This window comes from Sus scrofa, chromosome 5 (genome assembly GCF_000003025.6).
Source record: "Sus scrofa isolate TJ Tabasco breed Duroc chromosome 5, Sscrofa11.1, whole genome shotgun sequence".
NCBI classification, from domain to species: domain Eukaryota; kingdom Metazoa; phylum Chordata; class Mammalia; order Artiodactyla; family Suidae; genus Sus; species Sus scrofa.
This window is the reverse complement of record NC_010447.5, coordinates 21,845,369-21,872,544: the sequence shown is the minus strand read 5'-3', so window position 1 is coordinate 21,872,544 and position 27,176 is coordinate 21,845,369. Positions and strand designations below refer to the sequence as shown.

At 40.8% G+C, this 27,176-nt stretch overlaps 1 protein-coding gene and 1 long non-coding RNA gene across 5 annotated transcripts in view; one reads left to right on the top strand and one right to left on the bottom strand.

Moving 5' to 3' along the window:
- RBMS2 (RNA binding motif single stranded interacting protein 2) overlaps positions 1-27,176 on the bottom strand; it is a 113,678-nt gene that overhangs the window by 60,985 nt on the left and 25,517 nt on the right. The window contains exons 2-5 of one of the 4 annotated variants that reach the window (XM_021092892.1): positions 4,321-4,424; positions 2,736-2,772; positions 2,532-2,599; positions 1,630-1,716 (exon numbers count right to left, since the gene is read on the bottom strand). In XM_021092892.1, coding sequence (XP_020948551.1) covers positions 1,630-1,695 — 66 coding nt within the window. In that variant the 5' untranslated portion in view covers positions 1,696-1,716; positions 2,532-2,599; positions 2,736-2,772; positions 4,321-4,424. Of the gene's footprint in view, positions 1-1,629; positions 1,717-2,531; positions 2,600-2,735; positions 2,773-2,868; positions 3,217-4,320; positions 4,425-27,176 lie in introns of those variants that run through there. The other 3 variants (XM_021092891.1, XM_021092893.1, XM_021092894.1) reach the window with 3 other exon arrangements.
- Positions 381-2,675, top strand: LOC106510301. Its single transcript, XR_001308702.2, has 2 exons — positions 381-1,055; positions 2,052-2,675. It is a non-coding gene; the product is annotated as an uncharacterized LOC106510301 (long non-coding RNA).

Genomic DNA, 27,176 nt, shown 5'->3' with positions numbered 1-27,176 from the left:
AGTTTAAATGTACCCAAAACTCACAAACTATGTATATTTGTACACTAGGAGTCATAGACACAGTCACAAAGAGATGTCATCATAACACTGACCTGTAAGAGCCCAAAGAATACCAGACAAATACGCTAGTAAACATCTATCTACCCTCTACCTCAGGTATCCTGATGAGCTTCTCAATCGCAAGTTACCAGAAAGAGGTGTGAGATTCGAATCCCAGTCCACATTCATACCTCCTGTCCTACACTATCCTAGATTTAGAAGCTAGTTAAAAGTTTCCTATACTACAAGGCGGAAATGGAGTGGACAGCTAAGAAAAGAGAATATTTTAGAGAGCACTGAATACATGAAGCCGCTAATAAGGAAAAACACTTTTTCAGGAATTCATTTTACTGTGCTTTAATGGGTAACCTGAGAGACTTGGAATGAAAAAATTAGGGAAGAAACTTTCATACAGTACTATATAAGATTTGAAAAGAATAAAGACAGATGAAATCTATCAAAATCACATATCGATTTGTGTGTATGTGTGTGTATAACTGACAACAAATATGACCCTCTATTTCTTAAGGATGTAACAGAATAAATACCATATAAACCAACACCCACACACTAATATTAAGTGTTTTGGGTCTAAACACCCACTGCCTGGATCAGACAGTCTCTTTAGGTATATGAGAAAGCAACAGGAATCTTCCCACCTCCCAAAAATCCAACAAATGAACAAAGGATCCTTAAATGGCTATGGCACTTTTTTCTTCAAAAAACAGCTACAAAATGATGAGAGGGTAAAGAAAAGGGTCTTTCTGCTACAGCACAAAAGTTCCTCCTAATCATCCCTATGTGCCTAAGAAATTCCTGGCAATTGTGGGTATGATTTCAGTCCACCTCTTCTCAGGCTGCCGCTGTGCCCAAGCATAACACAACTCTCTGGCAGCTGCGGGTTAATCATAAAGACTCCAAGGATCCCTGCTGAGCCTGGCTATCTGCAGGGCAGGAAGCACCAGCTCAGCAGCAGACCCCAAAGAACCACACAACTTTCTGCCTTCATTCCTAAGGTATGTCTTTTCTTACAACTCCTTCCCTACAGACTGGGTAGGATAGGGTCTCTATCTAAATCTAGAAGAGTAGACTCGGTCCTCAGAAGAAGCTGTAGTGATTTCACTAACTGCATTTCAGCTACCTGATAACACTGGTGGAATGGCAGGAAGGAAGGTGGGCTGAGGGAGAATGCCAATAGTTAATTAAAAAGACAAAATAACCTCGGAGGGGTGACCTAGAGGGCAGGGTCTGAGGTGACATTATCCCTGTGAAAATTGCGTACAACAGCAGGAACTCAAACTAACTTCATTTCACAAAGATGCAAACTTGCAAAGCTTAATTTGTCTTTAATTCCCCTGCCTTCTCAGGCCTCACATAAGGGACTATAAATTCCTGGAACTTCAGTACCAGGTGAGAAAAGAAGCCAAAAAAAAAAAAAGAAAAAAAAAAGTGGTGGAAAAGGGAGGCGCTGAGACTCCACAGAGAAGAGAGGAATCTGGTTCCCCTCTTAAGGAGAATGTTAAAGCCAAGGACACTCCCGATCCCCAGAAAAGGAAGTAGCTGGATTCCAAAAAAATCACTTTTCCCTACCTTCTTGTTGTTCTTGTTATAGCCAAAAGTCGAAATCCCAGGCCTCGAAGTCACTGATAGCAGCATTTTCTCTTTAATGTTAGGAAGCTGGGAGAGAGAAGAGGGAGAAGGTAAAGGGAGGGGAAAGAGAGAGAGGGAGAGGGAGGGAGGAAGAGGGAAAAGGGAGGGGGAGAAAAGGAGGGGGGGCCCAGTAGAGAATGAGCTAGGGCTGCTTGTTTACGTCACTGATAGAAGTTAACCCCCTGTCTGAGAGAGGCTCTTCCACTGGGTCCTAATGCCCAAGATGTTATTTCATTTTTCACAAGCTTAGCAGTAAAAGCAAAAAGAAAAGTTCTTAGGTCTACCCTTTTCCACTCCATCCCTTTCCTATATGAGCAAGTTCTGATTCTCATGAAAAAACAATAAGGATATTTTCTCCTTAGATCTCAGCAAAAGATTTCAAGCTTGATTTTAAAGGGACCACTGGATGTGCTTTGGAGAACACATGAAGAAAACCATACTGAGGAAAAAAATGTGAGATGAGCTCAGGACTTTACCTACTTTATAGTGATCTTAACACACAAAGAAAGAAGAGCTCACCAAAGAGCTAAGACTAGGAAAAGAGTATGAGAAATAACTAGTTTCAGATCCTTGGATAATTTTATTCCTCTTGGGTCACAGTGATGGGCTGATGCTGCTTAATCATTTTCGGATTTCCCCAGAGTATGACTTCATACTTAAGAAGGAATTGTCAAACTGTCCTTAAACTTGGTGACTAGTGATTTCTTTTTTCTTGCCCCCAGCTTTATTGAGATACAATTGCCTAGTGGTTTCTTCAACAATTGTAAACCATCCTATTTGAATCTTTATCCCACTATTTCCTATCCTCAAGGTCCACGAAGCTGAAACAATTAGTTACTCACCCAACCTGAAATTTATGCCTAAGCTGAAGTTCACAGAGTTGGAATGTTTGCTTCAAGCTATCTCTGAGCTGTAGAGGGGGGAAGGAAAAAAAAAAAAAACCAACCTATTTAAAAACCATATGCTTCACAGAAAAAAAAAAAAAATACAAAGTTCTTAGGAAAGAAGAACACTGGAGTCAAGAATTTAACAGTTGCAACACTCACCTCTAATAGTTTCAAAGGAATGTCCTGTAGAAGCCACCTTAACAATAAAAGAAAGTTGTTAGAAACCAAAAATTTAAGAATGATACCTAGTACCCAATACAATCCAAGTAGAATAGGGATATAGAATGGAAACCTTCAATTCCCTCTTAAGGCCATCTCATTGCCATCGTGGATAGTCTAAGAAATAAACTAACTGTCTGCTTTGCCACAACAAACATTAAGCCCAAAACTTCCCTTAAATGAAGTTCCAGTCTCTATTCTAGTTTTCCTGTCACCTTTTTGCTATAATCATGGGACAGACAGTATCAACACTCTGCACAGTAAATACACAGATACCACACCCCCAATCTCTAACTTTCATTTCCAATAGGACAGGAAGTGCCTGCTCAGCTTAAGGGACACAGGAAGGGTGGGAACAGCATCAATGTGGGAATTGCAACTAAGATTGGAAGCACAGTAGCCAAATGCAGTCAATTAGTCAACAAAGGCATAATCAAAATCTCTCAATGATACCAGAGTCCCTTTTCTGCCCACAGAGATTCTCATTCATTACATGCCAACTTACCATTGTCATTTAAGCCCTGAGATGGTATCTTCTCCCTTAGCCTTACAATATGGGACAAAATCTGAATCTGTAAGGCCTGATTTATAACGGAATTTATAATAGCAGTCAGCCAAATTTAATTTTTTAAAAATTCTAATTTTCTCAAAATGTTGTATTCTCTTACTGCATTCCTTAGTGCTCAATGCTATCTTAGAATTTAAAACCATAAACTTTAGAGAGGGCAACATGAATTCAAATCCTGACACCACTGTTAGCTACTGTTATGTAACTTTAGGCCAAGTTACTTAACATCTCTAATTCATTAATTTCCAAAATGGAGTTACTACCTACTCTATTAATCTCTGGAATCGAATCTAAGTTTTGGTTCCGTCCTGTCACTCACAAGCTGAGTGACACTGGGAGAATTACTTCACATGTCTGAACCTTACTTTTCTTATCCAAAAAACAGAGTAAATGGTCTCTACTTGAAAAATTATAGTGAAATGAAATAAGCCAATGCATATAAAGCTCTTAGAAAGGTGCCTGGCACTTGGTAAACATTCAACAGATGTTAGTTCCATTATGATTAATTACTCTGCTGTCTCCCAGTGTGTATCCCTCTGGGTATTGTATAACCCAGATTTTATGATCTGAAGTGAATATTTCCAAAAACCAGTATCTTAATTACATACAAAAGATCACACTAGGAGTTCCTGCCATGGTGCAGTGGTTAATGAATCTGACTAGGAACCATGAGGTTGCAGGTTCAATCCCTGGCCTTGCTTAGTGTGTTAAGGATCCAGCGCTGCTGTGAGCTGTGGTGTAGGTCACAGACACGGCTTGGACCCCGCGTTGCTGTGGCTCTGGTGTAGGCCAGCGGCTACAGCTCTGATTAGACCCCTAGCCTGGGAACCTCCATATGCCACGGGAGCGGCCCAAGAAATGGCAAAAAGCCAAAAAAATAAAACAAAAGATCACACTAGAAATGGGCAGGCTCAACTATATAACTGGAAGTACTGAATATGAAATTTCAGGGCTCACCCAATCCAATTTCTTTTCTCTACCTTCCATAAGCAAACAATCTGATAATTTGAAACTTCTTTTAACTCCCAATCTCTCATAAATTGGTAGAACATCTCTTATCACTAGGGAGAAAAAAAGGAGACAAAATAATATAGAATTATTATGTGAAGTACACTAGACAAGCTATTCCAGTTCCCATTTCTCTGGGGTCCTACTGCTCTAGAAACTGGAGTTCACGTGGCGCAACAGGATTGGCCGCATCTCTTCAGTGCCAGGACACAGGTTTGATCTCTGGTCTGGCATAATGGGTTAAAGGATTTGGCTTTGCCACAGATATGGCATAGGTGGCAACTGCAGCTCAGATCTGACCCCTGGCCCAGAAACTCCATATGCCATGAGGCAGCCAGAAAAAAGAAAAGAAAGAAGAAAAGAAATTTAAACAGATCTAGAAAAAAGGATTACCATGCATCCTAAGATTAAACATCATCTTGCCACCCTAAAAGTAGAACGTATCAGAAGGGAGATAGGAGTTCCCATCGTGGCGCAGTGGTTAACGAATCCGACTAGGAACCATGAGGTTGCGGGTTCGATCCCTGCCCTTGCTCAGTGGGTTAACGATCCGGCGTTGCCGTGAGCTGTGGTGTAGGTTGCAGACGCGGCTTGGATCCCGCATTGCTGTGGCTCTGGCGTAGGCCGGTGGCTACAGCTCCGATTGGACCCCTAGCCTGGGAATCTCCATATGCCGCAGGAGCGGCCCAAGACCAAGAAATAGCAAAAAGACCAAAAAAAAAAAAAAAAAAGAAGGGAGATAAAGAAGGATCCAATCAAATCAATTACCATTTTATATGAACAGATAGAAAAACATTATATGTATGTTTTTATATACACACACACACGTGTTTGTGTGTGTGTGTATACAATTTTTTTTTCCACAGTGTGCAGCAACTTGATGTGGGATCCCAATTCCCAGACCAGGGACTGAACCTAAGCCACAGCAGTGAAAGCACCAAATCCTAATCACTAGACTATCAGAGAACTTCTCCCCCAAAACTTTATTTTTATACTCTGTCTTATAAGTTTAGGACCATAAAAATAAAATGACACAGATTGGTAAAATGATGCCAAAGGTTAATTATGTCAAAGAGCACCAACAAGACTGGAAACCACCCAGGAGTTCCAGCTGGTTAAGGATCCAGCCATTGCCACTGCAGTGGCTTGGGTTACTCCTGTAGTACATGTCTGATCCTTGACCCAGGAACTTCCACATGCCCAGGGTGTGGACAAAAAGAAAAAAGACTGGAAATTACAACCTTCACTCTGGTAAGCATTTGGTAAGATAATTCTTCGGGACAGTGGTTCACCATCTTCTCAGTTTGCTGCCTTTCCAAATAAAGTCACTATTCCCTGCCCCAACAATTCATCCCTCAATTTACTGGCCTTTCGTGTAACAACAGATTCTTCGGTCAAAACTTACCACAGAATATCCTAACAAAATTTTCAATTAGACTTTTCCTTTCACAGATATTGAAGAAATACAGTCAGATCATCTAAAATCACAAGGCCAGAAACTTAGCATAATGTAGAAAGACTAGACTGGATTCTATGCATACCCATAATGTACTGCATTGATTGATAATATTATAGCCTCCAAATATAGCTTCCTTCACATTCGAGACATTGTGTTTGGCCTCAGTCATCCCTAAAGTAACTCTGACCCCAACAGGGCCAACAACTGAATTCAACACTTAGTTGAACCAAATGAAATGGCTGTTGCTATGGGTTAAATATAAATCTTTTCAAATAGTCAAACACTGACAATTTCATATGGTTACACCTAACACTGCAAAAAGTGTGAGACTGTACAGATAAGAGAACACTGATGAATTAGATAGTTCCTTTGTCCTCTCTTTTTTTTCAGATTGAAAAACAACCCAGAGAAGGAGTTCCCATTGCAGCTTAGCAGGTTAAGGGCCCAACAATGTTTCTGTGAAGAGGCAGGTTTGATCCCTGGCCTGGCTCAGTGCGTTAAGGACCCAGCTTTGCTACAAGCTGCCCATAGGTTGCAGAAGCGACTAGGATCTAATGTTGCTATGGCTGCAGCATAGACCACAGCTGCAGCTCTAATTTGACCCCTAGCCCAGGGATTTCCACATGTCACAAGAGCAGCCTTTAAAAAAGGAAAAAAAAGAAAAAAAAAAAAAGAGGTATACTCATTTGCATGAGGTCAAATAATATCTGACACCGGAAATCCAGAATTCTGTCTCAATTCAACACTGCTTCCAAAACAACTGAATTTGGCTATAAAATTTAAAAATTTGGAGTTCGCATCGTGGCTCAGCAGTTAACAAATCCAAATAGGAACGATGAGGTTATGGGTTCGACTCCTGGCCTTGCTCAGTGGGTTAAGGATCCAGTGTTGCCGTGAGCTGTGGTGTAGGTCACAGATGCAGCTTGGATCTGGCCTTGCTGTGGCTCTGGCATAGGCCAGCGGCTACAGCTCCGATTAGACCTCTAGCCTGGGAATCTCCATATGTCACTGGTGCAGCCATAGAAAAGATTTAAAAAAAAAAATTAAAATTCTGATAAAATTGTGATACCCTGCAGTCAGAAATAATACAGGGATAATCCTAGGATCCAAGAGGTGAAAGTTCAACTGTTTTCCAAAAACTAGCTCTTTATCTCAAGTAGCAGTGATACCCAATATTCTGGAGTGTTCTTACATAAGTGATCTGGAGATTACCAACCTCCACGAAAAAGACTTAGAATAATGATAGTAAACATGATTTAAGATCTTGGAAAAAGACTGGAGGCAAGGATTGATAAATAACAAGAAACACTGAACAAAGAAATAGAAGATTTAAAGATTAAGCAAGAGAGATGCAAAATACAATAAATGAAATAAAAAATTCACTAAAAGAAACCAAGAGCAGAATATAGGAGGCAGAAGAATGAATAAGCGAGGTAGAAGACTGGTGGAGATCACTGTTGCAGAACAGAAAAGAGAAAAAGAATGAAAAGAAATGAAGACAGTCTAAGAGAACCCTGAGACAACTTTAAACACACCATCGTCCACATTATAGGGGTCCCAGAAGAAGAGAGAAAGAAAGGGCCAGAGAAAATAGTTGAAGAGATAACAGCCAAAAACTTCCCTAACAGGGGGAAGGGATCACTCACTCAAATCCAGGAAGCACAACAAATACCATATGAAATAAACCCAAGGAGGAACACCCCAAAACACATATTTAATTGAAATGACCAAAATTGAAGACAAAAAGAAAATATTGAAAGCAGCTAAGGAAAAGAAACAAAATTGAAGACAAAAAGAAAATACTGAAAGCAGCTAAGGAAAAGAAACAAGTAACATACAAGAGAACCCAATAAGGTTACTGGCTGATTTTTCAGCAGAAAATCTGCAGACTAGAAGGGAGTGGCAAGACATACTTAACATGATGAAAGGAGAAAACCTCCAACCAGAATTACTCCACCCAGCAAGGTTCTCATTCAGATTTGAAGAAATCAAAAGCTTTACAGACAAGCAAAAGCTAAGAGAATTCAGCACCACTAAACCAGCTTTACAACAAATACTAAAGAAACTTCTCTAGGTGGAAAAGAAAAGGCCACAACTAGAAACAAGAAAATTACAAATGACTAAGCTCACCAGTAAAGGCAGATATATAATAAAGGTAGGAAATTATCCATACACAAATATGCTCCCAGAACTAGAAATTGTGAGAAGAAGAGGGAACAAATTCAGGATACTGGAGATGCATTTGCATTGAAAAGACCAGCAATTTAAAACAATCTTATATATTGATTCCCCTATCAAAAACCCCATGGTAACCACAAACCAAAAATCTGTAATAGACACACAAGTAAGAAAAAGCAATCAAAACACAACACTAAAGACAGTCATCAAACCACAGAGAAGGGAAGAAAAAAGACCAACAAAAATAAACCCAAAACAATAAAAGGGCCATAAGAACATACATATCAATAATTACCTTAAATGTAAATGGACCAAACATCCCAACCAAAAGACTTGGACTGACTGAACAGATACAAAAACAAGACTCATATAAATATGCTGTCTTCAAGGGACCCACATCAGTTCTGGGGACACTAACAAATGGAAAGTGAGAGGATAGAAGAAAATATTCCATGCAAACAGTAATCAAAAGAAAGTTGGAGTAGCAATACTCATATCAGACAAAACAGACCTGAAAATAATATTTTAAGAGACAAAGAAGAATACTACATAAAAATCAAAGGATCAATTCAAGAAGAAGATAGTTATAAATATATATGCACCCAACATAGGATCACCTCAACACATAAGGCAACTGCTAAAAACCTTAAAAGGAGATATTGACAATAACACAGTAATAGTGGGGGGCTTTAACACTCCACTTAGAGCAATAGACAGAAAATCAACAAGGAAACACAGGCCTTAAATGATGCATTAGACCAGATGGAGTTAATATTTATAGGACATTCTATCCACAAGCAGCAGAATACACATTTTTCTCAAGTGCACAGAGAACATTCTCTAGGATAGATCACATTCTGGGCCACAAATCAAGCCTTGGTGAATTTAAGAAAATTGAAATCATATCAAGCATCTTTTCCAACTACAATGCTGTATGACTGGAAATCAACAAGAAGATAAATCCTGCAAAAAACACAAACACATGGAGACTAAACATGCTATTAGGGAGTTCCCATCATGGCTCAGTGGGTTAAGGAACTGGCGCTGCCACGAGCTGTGGTGTACATCGTAGACCTGGCTCAGATCCCACATGGCGGCAGCTACAGCTCTGATTGGACCCTAGCCTGGGAATCTCCATATGCTGCAGGTGTGGCCCTAAAAAGACAAAACAAAAACAAAAACAAAAAAAGTACTACTAAACAACCAGGAGATCACTGAAGAAATCAAAGAGGAAATTAAAAAAATGCCTAGAAGCAAATGACAGCAAAGACACGACAATCCAAAGCCTATAGGATGCAGCAAAGCAATTCTAAGAGGGAAGTTTATAGCAATACAAGCCTGCCTCAGGAAACAAGAAAAATCTCAAAAAACCTCTATACCTAAAGGAGCTAGAGAGAGAACAGACAAAACTCAAAGTTAGCAGAAGGAAAGAAATCATAAAGATCAGAGCAGATAAATGAAATAGAAATGAAGAAAATCATAGAAAAGATCAACAAAATGAAAAGCTGCTCCTTTGAAAAGATCAATACAATGGTAAACCCTTAGCCAGACTCAACAAGAAAAAAAGAGAGGACTCAAAACAGTAACATTAGAAAGGAAAAAGGAGAAGTTACAACAGACATCGCAGAAATACAAAGGATCATAAGAGACTACTACAAGCAACTATATACCAATAAAATGGACAACCTGGAAGAAATAGACAAATTCTTAGAAAAGTACCATCTTCCAAGACTAAAGCAAGACAAAACAGAAAAGATGAACAGACCAACTACAAGTACTGAAATTGAAACGGATTAAAAAAATGTCCAACAGGAGTTCCTGTTGCGACACAGTGGTTAACGAATCTGACTAGGAACCATGAGGTTGCGGGTTTGATCACTGGACTTGCTCACAGCATTGCCATGAGCTATGGTGTAGGTCGCAGACGTGGCTTGGATCCCGGTGGCTACAGCTCCAATTCAACCCCTAGCCTGGGAACCTCCATATGCTGCTGGTGCAGCCCTAGAAAATGAAAAAAGACAAAAAGACAAAAAAAATCCAACAAACAAAAGTTCAGGACCAGTTGGCTTCACAGGCGAATTCTATCAAACATCTAGAGAAGGGTTAACACCTATCCTTCTGAAACTCTCCCAAAAAACTGCAGAGGAAGGAACCCTCCCAAACTCATTCTGTGAGGCCACCATCACCCTGATACCAAAAGCAGACACACATACCACAAAAAAAGACAATTACACCAATATCACTGATGAACACAGATGCAAAAACCCTCAACAAAATACTAGCAAACCAAATCCAGCAATACAGTAAAAGGATCGTACACCATGATCAAGTGGGATCTATCCCAGGGAGGCAAGGATTTTTCAGTATCCGAAAATCAATCAGCGTGATACATCCATCACATTAACAAGCTGAAGAACAAAAGCATATGACCCTCTCAATAGATGCAGAAAAAGCTTTTCACAAAACCCAACACCAATTTCACACAAAAACCTTCCAGAAAGTGGGCATGGAGGGAAACCTACCTCAACATAATAAAAGGCCATATATATTGGAGTTCCCGTCGTGGCGCAGTGGTTAACGAATCCGACTAAGAACCATGAGGTTGCGGGTTCGGTCCCTGCCCTTGCTCAGTGGGTTAACGATCCGGCGTTGCCGTGAGCTGTGGTGTAGGTTGCAGACGCGGCTCGGATCCGGCGTTGCTATGGCTCTGGCGTAGGCTGGTGGCTACAGCTCCGATTCAACTCCTAGCCTGGGAATCTCCATATGCCGCCGGAGCGGCCCAAGAAATAGCAACAACAACAACAACAACAAAAAAAAAAAGACAAAAAAATAAAAAAATAAAAATAAAAATAAAATAAAAGGCCATATATGACAAACCCACAGCTAACATCATTCTCAATGGGGAAAAGCTGAAAGAATTCCCGCTAAGATCAGGAACAAGACAAGGAGGCCCGCTCTCACCACTACCATTCAGCATAGTTTTGGAAGTCTTAGCCATGGCAATCAGAGAGGAAAAATAAAAGGAATCCACATTGGAAAGGAAGAAGTAAAACTATCACTGTTTGCAGATGACAGGATACTATACCGAGAAAATCCTAAAGATGCTACCAGGAAACTGTTAGAGATCATCGATGAATTTGGTAAAGTTGCAGGATGCAACATTAATACACAGAAATGACTGCATTTCCATATACTAACAATGCAAGATCAGAAAGAGAAATGAGGGAAACAATCCCATTTACCATGACATCAAACAGAGTAAAACACCTAGGAATAAACCTACCTAAAGAGACAAGGAGTTCCCGTCGTGGTGCAGTGGTTAACGAATCCGACTAGGAACCATGAAGTTGCGGGTTCGGTCCCTGCCCTTGCTCAGTGGGTTAACGATCCGGCGTTGCCGTGAGCTGTGGTGTAGGTTGCAGACACGGCTCGGATCCCACGTTGCTGTGGCGCTGGCGTAGGCCGGTGGTTACAGCTCCGATTCGACCCCTAGCCTGGGAACCTCCATATGCCGCGGGAACGGCCCAAGAAATAGCAACAACAACAACAACAACAACAAAAAGACAAAAAGACAAAAAGACAAAAAGACAAAAAGACAAAAAAAAAAGAGACAAAAGACCTGGAGTTCCCGTCGTGGCGCAGTGGTTAACGAATCCGACTAGGAACCATGAGGTTGCGGGTTTGGTCCCTGCCCTTGCTCAGTGGGTTAACGATCCGGTGTTGCCGTGAGCTATGGTGTAGGTCGCAGACGCGGCTCAGATCCTGTGTTGCTGTGGCTCTGGCGTAGGCCGGTGGTTACAGCTCCGATTAGACCCCTAGCTTGGGAACCTCCATATGCCGTGGGAGCGGCCCTAGAAAAAGGCAAAAAGAAGAAAAAAAAAAGAGAGAGAGACAAAAGACCTGTACTCTGAAAACTATAGGATGCTGATGAAAGAAATCAAAGATGACACAAATAGATGGAAAGACATACCATGCTCTCAAATTGGAAGAATCAATGTTGTCAAAGTGACTATACTATCCAAGACAATCTACAGCTTCAATGCAATCCTTATCAAATTACCAAGGACATTGTTCACAGAACTCAAACAATAAATTTTAGTTTGTTTAAACCCAGAATAGCCAAAGCCACCCTTTGTAAGAAAAATGGAGCTGGAAGAATCAGGCTATCTGACTTCAGACAATATCACAAAGCTACAGTCATGAAAACCATATGGTACTGGCACAAAAACAGAAATATAAATCAGTGGAACAGGATAGAAAGCCCAGAATTAAACCCACGCACTTATGGTCAACTAATCTATGACAAAGGAGACAAGAATATACAACAGAGAAAAGACAGCCCCTTTAATAAGTGGTGCTGGGCTGTTGGTGGGAATGTAAACTGGTACAGCCACTATGGAGAACAGTTTGGAGATACCTTAGACATCTATACATAGAACTTCCATATGACCCCGCAATCCCACTCTTGGGCATCTATCCGGACAAAACTCTACTTAAAAGAGACACGTGCACCCGCATGTTCACTGCAGCACTATTCACAATAGCCAAGACATGGAAACAACCCAAATGTCCATCGACAGATGATTGGATTCGGAAGATGTGGTATATATACACAATGGAATACTACTCAGCCATAAAAAAGAATGACATAATGCCATTTGCAGCAACATGGATGGAACTAGAGAATCTCATACTGAGTGAAATGAGCCAGAAAGACAAAGACAAAGACCATATGATATCACTTATAACTGGAATCTAATATCCAGCACAAATGAACATCTCCTCAGAAAAGAAAATCATGGATTTGGAGAAGAGACTTGTGGCTGCCTGATGGGAGGGGGAGGGAGTGGGAGGGATCGGGAGCTTGGGCTTATCAGACACAACTTAGAATAGATTTACAAGGAGATCCTACTGAATAGCATTGAGAACTATGTCTAGATACTCATGTTGCAACAGAAGAAAGGGTGAGGGAAAAATGTAATTGTAATGTATACATGTAAGGATAACCTGACCCCCTTGCTGTACAGTGGGAAAAAAAAAAAAAGTGGTGCTGGGAAAACTAGACAGCCACATGGAAAAGAATGAAATTAGAACACACCCTAACACCATACACAAAAATAAACTCAAAATAGATTGAAGACCTAAATATAAGACTGGATACTATGAAACTCTTAAAGGAAAACACAGGCCAAACACTCTCCAACATAAACCATAGCAGTATCTTCTCAGATCCACCTCCTAGAGTAATGACAATAAAAACAAAAATAAACAAATATGACCTAACTAAACCTAAAAGTTTTTACACAGCAAAGGAAACCCTAAACAAAATGAAAAGATAACCCACAGAATAGGAGAAAATATTTGCAAATGAAGCAACTGACAAAGGATTAATCTCCAAAATATATAAACACGTCCTGCAACTCCACACCAAAAAACAAACCCCACCAAAAAACAAAAAACCCCATCAAAAAATGGGCAGAAGATCTAGACATTTCTCCAAAGAAGACGTACAAATAGCCAAAAAACACATGAAAATATGTTCAATACCACTAATTATTAGAGAAATACAAATCAAAACTACTAGGAGGTATCACCTTACACCAGCCGGAATGACCATCATCAAAATTTCTACAAACAATAAATGCTGGAGAGGGTACGAAGAAAGAGGAACTCTCTTATGTTGTCGGTGGGAATGTAAATTGCGCAACCACAATGGAAAACAGTATGGTGATTCCTCAAAAAAATAACCATAGAATTATCATTTGATCCAGCAATCCCACTCCTGGGCATCTATCCAGAGAAAACCATGACTCAAAAAGATACATGTACCCCAACGTTCACTACAGCACTATCTATAATAGCCAAGACATGGAAGCAACCTAAATGTCCAGTTACAGGAGTAGATAAAGAAGATGTGGTACATACACACAATGGAATATTACTCAGCCATAAAAAGGAGTGAAATAACAGCATTTGCAGCAACGTGGATGGACCTAGAAATTACCATACTAAGTAAAGTTAGTGAGAGACAAACATCATATGCTATTATTTATTTGTGGAATCAAAAAAAAAGGGATAGAAATGAACTTATTTGAAGAACAAAAACAGATTCACATTCTGAAAACAAAGGGGACAGGTTGAAGGGAATGATGGACTGGGGGTTTGGGATAGAAATGTCCTGAAATGAGGTTGTGACAACAGTTGCACAGCGATAAATATAATAAATGTCACTGAATTTTTTTGTCTTTTTGTATTTTTCTAGGGCCACACCCACGACATATGGAGGTTCCCAGGCTAGGGGTCTAATCAGAGCTGTAGCCGCTAGCCTATGCAAGAACCACAGCAACGAGGGATCTGAGCCGCATCTGTGACCTATGCCACAGATCATAGCAACACTGGATCCTTAAACCACTGAGCAAAGCCAGGGATTGAACACACAACCTCATGGTTCCTAGTTGGATTTGTTAACCACTGAGCCACGATGGAACTCCCTATATGTCACTGATTTATAAAACAAAATATCAGAATACATTATAAGCAGGTTTTACCAAAAGCATAAGCTTGATGACGAAAGGGACTGCGATTATTTTGTGTACACCATCATATCCTTAGCATTAGTACCTGGCGCCTTTTTTTTTTTTTTTTTTTTTTTTGTCTTTTTAGGGCTGCGCCCCAGGCAAATGGAGGTTCCCCGGTTAGGAGTCAAATTGGAGCCATAGCCACTGGCCATAGCCACAGCCATAGCAACACCAGTTCCGAGCCACATTGGTGACCTATGCTGCAGCTTGCAGCAGTGCTGGATCCTTTAACCCACATGAGCAAGGACCCAGATCGAAGCCATATCTTCATGGATACTAGTCAGGTTCTTTTTTTTTTTTTTTTGGTCTTTTTAGGGCCACACCCATGGCATATGGAGTTTCCTAGGCTAGGGGTCAAATTGGAGCTGCAGCTGCTGGCCTAGGCCACAACCATAGAAACTCAAGATCCGAGCCGTCTGCCACCTACACAACTCAAAGCAACGCCAGATCCTTAACCCAATGAGCGAGGCCAGGGATAAAACCCAAATCCTCACAGATACTAGTTGGGTTCACTAATCACTGAGTTACAATGGGAACTCCATACCTTTCTGATTCAAAATTTAAAAATATTTGTTAGGAGTTCCCGTCGCGGCTCAGTGGTTACTGAATCCGACTAGGAACCATGAGGTTGTGGGTTTGATCCCTGGCCTTGCTCAGTGGGTTAAAGATCTGGCGTTGCCAGGAGCTATGGTGTAGGTCGCAGATGTGGCTCGGATCTGGTGTTGCTGTGGCTCTGGTGAAGGCCAGCAGCTGTAGCTCTGATTAGGCCCCTAGCCTGGGAATCTCTATATGCCGAGGGTGTGGCCCTAGAAAAAGACAAAAAATAAAAAAAACAAAAAACAAAAAAAATAAAAGGATCTCCTTCATCCCTGTCTAGAAGAAGAGAAGAAGAGAGTGGCAACTCTTAATTCCTACTTCATAGATATGAAATGCCTGGGATGCTATAAAATCACCAATCTCTTTAGGCACACACAAATACTAGTTGTTGGGTTTTTTTTACATTTTTTTTTTTTTCTTTTTCGGCCACCCCTGCAGCATATGGAAGTTCCCAGGCCAGGGACTGAATCCAAGCTGGAGCTGCGACCTACACCACAGCTGTGACAATGCTGGATCCTTAACCTACTGTGCCAGGCCAGGGATTGAACCCTCACCTCCACAGAGACAAGCCAGATCATTAACCCACTGTGCCACAGGTGGAACTGCACACAAATACTAGTTTTATGTGTGGCTGCTCTACTGGTCTCTGCCAGCCTACAGGAAGAAAAACAAGGCCTACATAGAGATGCTCCTTCAGACAGAAGTAGCATTAAAAAGCACCCTCAGGAGTTCCCATCACGACTCAGTGGAAATGAATCTGAGGATGCAGATTCAATCCCTGTCCTTGCTCAGTAGGTTAAGGAACCAGCGTTGCCATGAGCTTCGGTGTAGGTTGCAGATGTGGCTCAGATCTGGCATTACTGTGGCTGTGGTGTAGGCCGGCAGATATAGCTCTATTCAAACCCTAGCCTGGGAACTTCCATGTGAGATGGGTGTGGCCCTGAAAAAAAAAAAAAAAAAGCTCCTTCAATCAGAACCAGTAGGAAACCATACCTACAAACACGTTTTGGATACACACACACACACATTATTAAAAATATTTGTTTGATGAATGAAAATAATATCTTTCATATGAAAATACACTACTCATTAAAAACAATGAAAACAGTGTTGACAGTGATGGTTTGGCACGTAGGGAAACCTAGGAGCTTTTTCCTTTATATTTACAATACTTATCATTTTCCTGTTACGGTTTTGTTTTTGTTTTTTTTTTTTTTTTTTTTTTTGGTCATTAGGAAATCAGACAGCTTAAATTTACTCAGGTCTATCATCTGTGTACTAGATAAAATTATCACATACCCCATTATCACATAAAAAGACACTACCTCAAAAAGCTCATTATAAATCTGTATCCCAGTAGCATTTTGTACAAAATTTTTGTAGGCTTTTAACCCTAGTGCCCAAGGTCTTGCACTCAGATGGTGAGCTCCTAGGATGCAGGTGCCAACTTTATTAATCTTTTATCTTTAACACCTAAACAGAATTTATGCTCAAGAATGTTAGCTGAAAGAATAGTTTTCAATTTCTTTAAAGACTCTCCAATGGGAAAGTAAATTCCAAAGAACATAAACAGAATACTGCCACCTCCTGGGTAATACAGGTCAGGCATCCTTTAGCAAATACCAGGAAGAGAAAGCATAGAATTTATACCTAGGTGCATCGAAGTTTAAAATTTAAACCCAGCTCTGTCATTTGCTGGGTCAAACTGGAAAATCTCAATCTTTTAAAATATAAGTTTCCCCTTGGACTTCCCGTGTGGCTCACAACATAAAATATAAGTTTCCCCTTCTACAAAATAGGCATAGTATCTGCCCTATCTCTCAGGAATAATCATGACAGTCAAATTAGATAATGACTATAAAAGTTATCTGTTGATTATAAAGCATTTTCCAAGTATGAGACCAGAGTTGATATTTACTGCACCATGCTAAGGATAAAAAATCCTTATTTTTTAATTGAATATTTTATTAACGTGGTTGTTGTCGTAACAAGTTCATCATAGGAGTTTCCCTGATGGCACAGCGGCTTAACAATCATCATTGTCACTGCAGTGACTCAAATCATTGCTATGGTGGTTCAATCCCTGGCCCTGGAATTTCTGTACGCTGCGGGTGAGGCAAAAAACACACAAAAAAACCCCAAACAAAGAACAAACAGGGAGTTCCTGTTGTAGCTCAGTGGATTAAGAATCCGACTAGTATCCATGAGGATGTGGGTTCAATCCCTGGCCTCACTTGGTGGGTTAAAGGATCTGGTGTTGCCGTGAGCTGTGGTATAAGTCGCAGACCCAGCTCGGGTCTGACATTACTGTGGCTTTGACATAGGTTGGCAGCTGCAGGTCCCATTAGACCCCTAGCCTTGGAACTTCCATATGCCACAGAATGCAGCCCTAAAAAAGTAAAACAAAACAAAATAAATCCATCTTATTCCTCACTAAAAATCTAAGTAAATAACCTGCAGCTTGAGGTTCAGAGCCAACTCATTAAATTTTCAATGTCTAATGACAAATTTCTTTCTTTATATGTTAATATAAACTCACTACCATTGACTTAGTAAATGTGCTGTTAAACAAAAAAATATACCAAAATTAGGAGTTCCCACTGTTGCATGCTGGGTTAAGAAACCCACTACAGTAGCTTGGGTCACTGTGGAGGCACGGTTCAATCCTGGGCCCAGAATTGTGGGTTAAAAGAATCCAGCATTGGGAGTTCCCGTCGTGGCGCAGTGGTTAACGAATCCGACTAGGAACCATGAGGTTGCGGGTTCGGTCCCTGCCCTTGCTCAGTGGGTTAACGATCCGGCGTTGCCGTGAGCTGTGGTGTAGGTTGCAGACGCGGCTCGGATCCCGCGTTGCTGTGGCTCTGGCATAGGCCGGTGGCTACAGCTCCGATTCAACCCCTAGCCTGGGAACCTCCATATGCCGCGGGAGCGGCCCAAGAAATAGCAACAACAAAAGACAAAAAGACAAAAAAAAAAAAAAAAAAAGAATCCAGCATTGCCGCAGCTGCGGTGTAAGTCACAGCTGAGGCTCAGATTCAATCCCTGGCCTGCGAACTTCCATATGCCAAGGGTGTGGCCATAAAAAAAAAAAAAAAAAAGCTAAAATTAAAACTACTTAGAGATACCATTTCTGATCCACTAGACTAGCAAAAATCCAAAGGCTTAACACAAACCATTGAAGAAATTGTGGTAAAAAGGCTGCCATATATTGTGGAAATGCAAAACAGCATAACTCCTTTTGCACTATTTAGCAAAATTGCATATGCTTTTACCCTTCAATCTAACAGTTCTACTTCAAGGAATATATTCCAAAGACACAATGGCAACATGTCCAAGGCACATTCATTCCAGTAAGCAAGGAAGCTACTATCAAAGACCACTGGGGTTGTTTTACTGCACACCTTAAATTTGTGATCTTCTGATTTTGAGATTTGAAGTTTTATTGAGCACCTTTAAAAACATAACATCAGGGAGTTCCCGTCGTGGCGCAGTGGTTAACGAATCCGACTAGGAACCATGAGGTTGCGGGTTCGGTCCCTGCCTTGCTCAGTGGGTTAACAATCCGGCGTTGCCGTGAGCTGTGGTGTAGGTTGCAGACGTGCCTCGGATCCCGCGTTGCTGTGGCTCTGGCGTAGGCCGGTGGCTACAGCTCCGATTCAACCCCTAGCCTGGGAACCTCCATATGCCGCGGAGCGGCCCAAGAAATAGCAACAACAAAAGACAAAAAGACAAAAAAAAAAAAAAAAAAAGAATCCAGCATTGCCGCAGCTGCGGTGTAAGTCACAGCTGAGGCTCAGATTCAATCCCTGGCCTGCGAACTTCCATATGCCAAGGGTGTGGCCATAAAAAAAAAAAAAAAAAAGCTAAAATTAAAACTACTTAGAGATACCATTTCTGATCCACTAGACTAGCAAAAATCCAAAGGCTTAACACAAACCATTGAAGAAATTGTGGTAAAAGGCTGCCATATATTGTGGAAATGCAAAACAGCATAACTCCTTTTGCACTATTTAGCAAAATTGCATATGCTTTTACCCTTCAATCTAACAGTTCTACTTCAAGGAATATATTCCAAAGACACAATGGCAACATGTCCAAGGCACATTCATTCCAGTAAGCAAGGAAGCTACTATCAAAGACCACTGGGGTTGTTTTACTGCACACCTTAAATTTGTGATCTTCTGATTTTGAGATTTGAAGTTTTATTGAGCACCTTTAAAAACATAACATCAGGGAGTTCCCGTCGTGGCGCAGTGGTTAACGAATCCGACTAGGAACCATGAGGTTGCGGGTTCGGTCCCTGCCCTTGCTCAGTGGGTTAACAATCCGGCGTTGCCGTGAGCTGTGGTGTAGGTTGCAGACGTGCCTCGGATCCCGCGTTGCTGTGGCTCTGGCGTAGGCCGGTGGCTACAGCTCCGATTCAACCCCTAGCCTGGGAACCTCCATATGCCGCGGAAGCGGCCCAAGAGATAGCAACAACAACAACAACAAAAGACAAAAAAAAATTAAAAAAATTAAAAAAAAATAACATCAAAATAATAAAATTGGGTTGGAGTTTCCATCGTGGCTCAGTGGTTAATGAATCCGACTAGGAATCATGAGGTTGTGGGTTCGATCCCTGGCCTTGCTCAGTGGGTTAAGGATCCGGCCTTGCCGCAAGCTGTGGTGTAGGTTGCAGATGCAGCTCAGATCCAGCGTTGCTTTGGCTCTGGCGTACGCCAATGGCTATAGCTCTGATTTGACCTTTAGCCTGGGAACCTCCATATGCCACGGGAGCAGCCCTAGAAAAGGCAAAAAGACAAAAAAGAAAAAAAAAATCATAAAATTGGGAGTTCCCGTCGTGGCGCAGTGGTTAACGAATCCGACTAGGAACCATGAGGTTGCGGGTTCGGTCCCTGCCCTTGCTCAGTGGGTTAACGATCCGGCGTTGCCGTGAGCTGTGGTGTAGGTTGCAGACGCGGCTCGGATCCCACGTTGCTGTGGCTCTGGCGTAGGCCGGTGGCTACAGCTCCGATGCGACCCCTAGCCTGGGAACCTCCATATACCGCGGGAGCGGCCCAAGAAATAGCAACAACAAAAGACAAAAGACAAAAAAATAAATAAATTAAAAAAAAAAATCATAAAATTGGGGGAGTTCCCATTGTGGTGCAGTGGAAACTAATCCGACTAGTATACGTGAGAATGCGGGTTCGATCCCTGGCCTGGCTCAGTGGGTCAGGGATCAGGAATTCCCATGAGCTGTAGTGTAGGTTGAAGACGCAGCTCAGATTCCCGTGTTGCTGTGGCTATGGCCTAGGCTGGCAGCTACACCTCTGATTCAACCCCTAGCTTGGGAACTTCCTTATGCTGAGGGTGAAACCCTAAAAAAGAAAAAAAAAAAATCATAAAATTGGGATCTGGTATTGTCACTGCTATGGTACGCAGGTCTGACCCCTAGATGGGAATTTCTGCATGCCAGTGGGCATGGCCAAAAAGAAAGAAGAAAAAAAATATACTAAGTCTTATTTTAAATATGGAAAACCATCCAAACCTTCAAAAAACAAAACTACTGAGGCTGTGCCAAAGGATTCAGAAATCAACTTGAAGGGACTCCCACTGTCCAGAGATGGGACAATCTGAGCTTCAGAAAGAATACAATTGCAAAGAATATAAACATAATTGTCAAAATTAATAATTTCTAAATTTGTCTTTTTTTTTTTTTTCAGGGCCACACCCTCAGCATAAGGAGGTTCCCAGGCTAGGGATAGAAGAGAAGCTGTAGCCACCAGTTTTCACTACAGCCACAGGAATGCCAAATCCAAGCTACGTCTGCGACCTATACCACTGCTCACAGCAACACTGGACCCTTAACCCACTGAGTGAGGCCAGAGATCGAACTTGCATCCTCATGGATACTATTCAGATTTGTTTCCACTGAGCCACAATGGAAACTCCATAAAATTCCTAGTTTTTAAAACTGTAACTGATCACCTCTGGAGGACATTACATAACAAACTTATTATTCTACAGATTAGGAAGTAAAAAGAAATCAAATATACAGACTATCTTAGGATCTGACATTGCCACAGCTGCAGCATAGGTCACAACTCTGGGACGTCCATATTCCACAGGTGCGGCCTTTAAAAATAAATAAATAAATAAATAAATAAATAAATAAATAAATAAAAATAAGGGGATGTCTGTCATCGCTCAGAGGAAATGAGTCTGACTAGGAACCATGAGGTTGCCGGTTTGATCCCTGGCCTCACTCAGTGGGTTAAGGATCCAGCATTGCTGTGAGCTGTGGTGTAGGCTGCAGATACAGCTTGGATCTGGTGTTGCTGTGGCTGTGGTGTAGGCCGCCAGCTATAGCTCTGATTAGACCCCTAGCCTGGGAACCTCCATATGCCTTAAGTGCAGCCCTAAAAAATACAAAAAAAAAAAAAAAGAAGAAGAAATTAAAGAAGTAATTGCTTTGTTTGGCCACTTTGCCAAACAAAAGTTCCCAGGCCAGAGATCAAACCTGTGCCACAGCAGTGACAATGCCAGATCCTTCACCCTCTGAACCGCCAGGGAACTCCAATAAGTAATTAGTAAGATGATAATTTTTCCCAAATTGATATATAGTTTCAATGTAATTCTTACCCAAACCCTAGTAGGCTTCTTTGTAGAAGTTGACAAGCTGATGGAAATGTAAAGGACCTGGGAGAACCAAAACAATTTTGAAAAAGAATAAAGTTGAAAGACTTACAGATTTCAAAACTTACTAGAAAGCCCTAAAGTAATCAAGAGAACATAGTATTGTTAAAAGATAGGAATGTAGATTAACAGACCAGAAAAAAACACTTAGATTAATGGTGAACTAATGATCCGTGGCCTAGGAACTTCCACGTGCTGCAGGCTCAGACGAAAAACAAAAAGGAAATGAAGGAAGTCCCTATCATGTCTCAGTAGTAATGAATCTGACTAGTATCCATGAGGGTGCTGGTTCGATCCCTGGCCTCGCTCAGTGGGTTAAAGAATCCGGTGTTGCCATCAGCTGTGGTGTAGGTCACAGATGCGGCTCAGAAACCCCATTGCTGTGGCTGTGGTGAAGGCCAGGAGCTACAGCTCCAATTCGACTTCTAGCCTGGTAACTTTCATATGCTTTGGATTTGGCCCTAAAAAGAAAAAAAAAAAGAAAGAAAAAACAAGCCACTGGCTAGAAGAAAATACTGCAGATGATATATCTGATGAAAGACCTGTATCTAGCGTATACAAAGAACTCTCATAATTCGACAATAACCTTATTTAAAAACATACAAAAGGCCTGAATAGACATTTCACCAGAGACATCCAAATAACTAATAAGGACATGAAAATGTGTTCAGGATCATTGGGCTTTAGAGAAATGCAAATTAAAATCACAATGAGATACTATTGTGGAATATACCCATTAGAAAAGCTATAATAGGAGTTCCCGTCGTGGCGCAGTGGTTAACGAATCCGACTAGGAACCATGAGGTTGCGGGTTCGGTCCCTGCCCCTGCTCAGTGGGTTAACGATCCGGCATTGCCATGAGCTGTGGTGTAGGTTGCAGACGTGCCTCGGATCCCGCGTTGCTGTGGCTCTGGCGTAGGCCGGTGGCTACAGCTCCGATTCGACCCCTAGCCTGGGAACCTCCATATGCCGCGGGAGCAGCCCAAAGAAATAGCAAAAAGACAAAAAAAAAAAAAAATATATTGAAAACAAATGAAGAGAGTCTCAGAGAACTTTGGGACAACGTTAAATGCACCAACATCCATATTATAGGGGTGCCAGAAGAAGAGAGAGAGAAGGGGACAGAAAAATATTCCAAGAGATAATAGCTGAAAACTTCCCTCACATGGAAAAGGAATCACTCACTCAAATCCAGGAAGCACGAGTACCATATAAAATAAACCCAAGGAGGAATATACCGAGACACATATTCATCAAACTGACCAAAATTAAAGACAGAAAATCTTGAAAGCAGCTAAGGAAAAGAAACAAATAAGATACAAGGGAACCCCAATAAGGTTATCTGCAGATTTTTCAGCAGAAACTCTGCAGGCCAGAAGGGAGTGGCATGATATACTTAACGTGATGAAGAAAAAACCTCCAACCAAGGTTACTCTACCCAGCAAGGCTCTCATTCAGATTTGAAGGAGAAATCAAAAGCTTCACAGATAAGCAACAGCTGAGAGAATTCAGCAACACTAAACCAGCCTTACAACAAATACTAAAGAAACTGCTCTAGGCAGAAAAGAACAAGAGAAGAAGGAAAGAAAAAAGACCAATAAAAACAAATCCAAAGCAATTAATAAGATGGCAATAAGAACATACATATCAATAATTACCTTAAATGTTAATGGACTAAATGCCCCAACCAAAAGACATAAACTGGCTGAATGGATACAAAAACAAGACCCATATATATGCTGTCTTCAAGAGACCCACTTCACTTCTGGGAATACATACAAACTGAAAGTGAGAGGATGGAAGAAAATATTTCATGCAAACGGGGATCAAAAGAAAGCTGGAATAGCAATATTCATATCAGACAAAATACTTTAAAATGAAGAATATTTTAAGGGACAAAGAAGGACATTACATAATGATCAAAGGATCAATCCAAGAAGAAGATATAACCATTTTAAATATCTACACACCCAACATAGGTTCACCATAATATATAAGGCAACTGCTAACAACCTTAAAGGACAAATCAACAATAACACAATAATAGTGGGGGACTTTAACACCCCCCTTACAGCAATGGACAGACCAACCAGACAGAAAATCAATAAGGAAACACAGGCCCTGAATGATGCATTAAACCAGACAGACTTAATAGATATTTATAGGACATTCCATCCAGAAGCAACAGAATACACATTCTTCTCAAGTGCACATGGAACATTCTCTAAGACTGACCACATCCTGGGCTACAAATCCAACCTCCGCAACTTTAAGAAAACTGAAATCACGTTAAGCACACACAACGCTTTTCCAACCACAACGCTATATGACTGGAAATCAACAAGAAAAAAACTGCAAAAAACACAAACACGTGGAGACTAAACAACATGCTACTAAACAACCAATGGATCACTGAAGAAATCAAAGAGGAAATTAAAAAATACCTAGAAGCAAATGATAACAAAGATACGACATTCCAAAACCTATGGGATGCAGCAAAAGCCGTTCTAAAAAGAAAGGTTATAGCAATACAAGCCCACCTCAGGAAATAAGAAAAAGCTCAAATAAACAACCTAACTTTATATCTAAAGCAGCAAGAGAGAAGAACAGACAAGACCTAAAGTTAGTAGAAGGAAAGAGATCATAAAGATCAGAGCAGAAATCAATGAAATAGAAACAAAGAAAACCATAGAAAAGACCAATGAAATGAAAAGCTGGTTCTTTGAAAAGATCACAAAATTGATAAACTCTTAGCCAGACTTATCGAGCAAAAAAGAGAGAGGACTCAAATCAATAAAATTAAAAATGAAAAAGGAGAAGTAACAACGGACATCACAGAAATACAAAGGATAAGAGACTACTATATGCAACTATATGCCAATAATACGGAAAACCTAGAAGAAATGGACAAATTCTTAGAAAAGTACAATCTTCCAAGACTAAATCAAGATGAAACAGAAAAGATGAACGGACCCATCACAAGAACTGAAATTGAAACTGTGATTAAAAAACTTCCAACTGGAGTTCCTGTCATGGCTCAGTGGTTAACGAATCCAACTAGGACCCATGAGATTGTGGGTTCAATCCCTGGCCTTGCTCAGTGGGCTAAGGATTTGGCATTGCCGTGAGCTGTGGTGTAGGTTGCAGATGCGGCTCGGATCCCGTGTTGCTGTGGCTCTGGCGTAGGCTGGCAGCTACAGCTCTGATTCAACCCCTAGCCTGGGAAACTTCATATGCCGAGGGAGCAGCCCTAGAAAATGCAAAAAGACAAAAAGACAAAAAAAAAAAAAATCCAACAAACAAACGTTCAGGACCAGTTGGCTTCACAGGCGAATTCTATCAAACATCTAGAGAAGAGTTAACACCTCTCCTTCTGAAACTATTTCAAAAAATTGCAAAGGAAGGGATACTCCCAAACTCATTCTATGAGGCCACCATCACCCTGATACCAAAATCAGACACACATACCACAAAAAAAGAAAACTATAGGCCAATTTCACTGATGAACATCGATGCAAAAATCCTCAACAAAATACTAGCAAACCAAGTCCAGCAATACATTAAAAGGATTGTACATCACGATCAAGTGGGATTTATCCCAGAGATGCAAGCCTGCAAATCCATCAGTGTGATACGCCACATTAACAAACTGAAGAATAAAAACCATATGATCCTCTCAATAGATGTGGAAAAAAGCCTTTGACAAAATCCAACGCCCATTTCTAAAAACTCTTCAGAAAGTGGGCATAGCGGGAACCTACCTCAACATAATAAAGGCCATATATGACAAGCCCACAGCTAACATCATTCTCAATGGTGAAAAGCTGAAAGAATTCCTGCTGAGATCAGGAATAAGACAAGGAGGCCCGCTCTCACCACTACCATTCAACATAGTTTTGGAAGTCCTAGCCACAGCAATCAGAGAAGTAAAAGAAATAAAAGGAATCCAAATTGGAAAGGAAGAAGTAAAACTATCACTATTTGCAGATGACATTATACCTAGAGAATCCTAAAGACTCTACCAGAAAACTGTTAGAGCTCATCCATGAATTTGGCAAGTCACAGGATACAAAATTAATACGCAGAAATCGACAGCATTTCTATACACTAACAATGAAAGAGCAAAAAAGAAATTAGGGAAGCAATCCCGTTTACCATCACACCCAAAAGAATAAAATACCTAGGAGTAAACCTACCTAAAGAGACAAAAGACCCATACTCTGAAAACTATAAGACACTGATGAAAGAAATCAAAGATGACACAAATAGATAGATATACCATGCTCTTGGATTGGAAGAGTTAATATTATCAAAATGACTATACCACCTAAGGCAATCTACAGATTCAATGCAATCCCTATCACATTACCAAGGACATTTTTCACAGAACTCAAACAAAATATTTTCAAGTTTGTTTGGAAGCACAAAAGACCCAGAAGAGCCAAAAACATCCTGAAAAAGAAATATGGACATGGAGTATAGTCTGCAGCTCCTGGGCTGCAGACTATACTACAAAGCAACAGTCATCAAAACCCTATGGTACTGGCACAAAGACAGAAATATAGATCAGTGGAACAGAATAGAAAGCCCAGAATTCAACCCACACACCTACAGCCAACTCATCTATGACAAAGGAGGCAAGAATATACAATGGAGAAAGGACAGCTTGTTCAATAAGTGGTGCTGGGAAAACTGGACAGCCACATGGAAAAGAATGAAATGAGAACACTCCCTAACACCATACACAAAAAGAAACTCAAAACAGATTAAAGACCTAGATATAAGACCAGACACTATAAAACTCTAAGAGGAAAACATAGGCCAAACACTCTCTGACATAAACCACAGCAACATCTCCTCAGAGCTACCTCCTAGAGTATTGACAATAAAAACAAAAATAAACAAATGGGACCTAATCAAACTTAAAAGATTCTGCACAGCAAAGGAAACCCTAAACAAAACGAAAAGACAACCCACAGAATGGGAGAAAATCTTTGCAGGTGAATCCACTGACAAGGGATTCATCTCCAAAATTTATAAACACCTTCTGCAGCTCCATACCAAAAAAACAAACAACCCCATCAAAAAAATGGGCAGAAGATCTAAACAGACAGTTCTTCAAAGAAGACATACACATGGCCAAAAAACACATGAAAAGATGTTCAGCATCACTCATCATTAGAGAAATGCAAATCAAAACCATGATGAGGTACCACCTTACACCAGCCAGAATGGCCATCATCAAAAAAGTCTATAAACAATAAGTGCTAGAGAGCATGTGAAGAAAAAGGAACCCTAGTACACTGTTGGTGGGA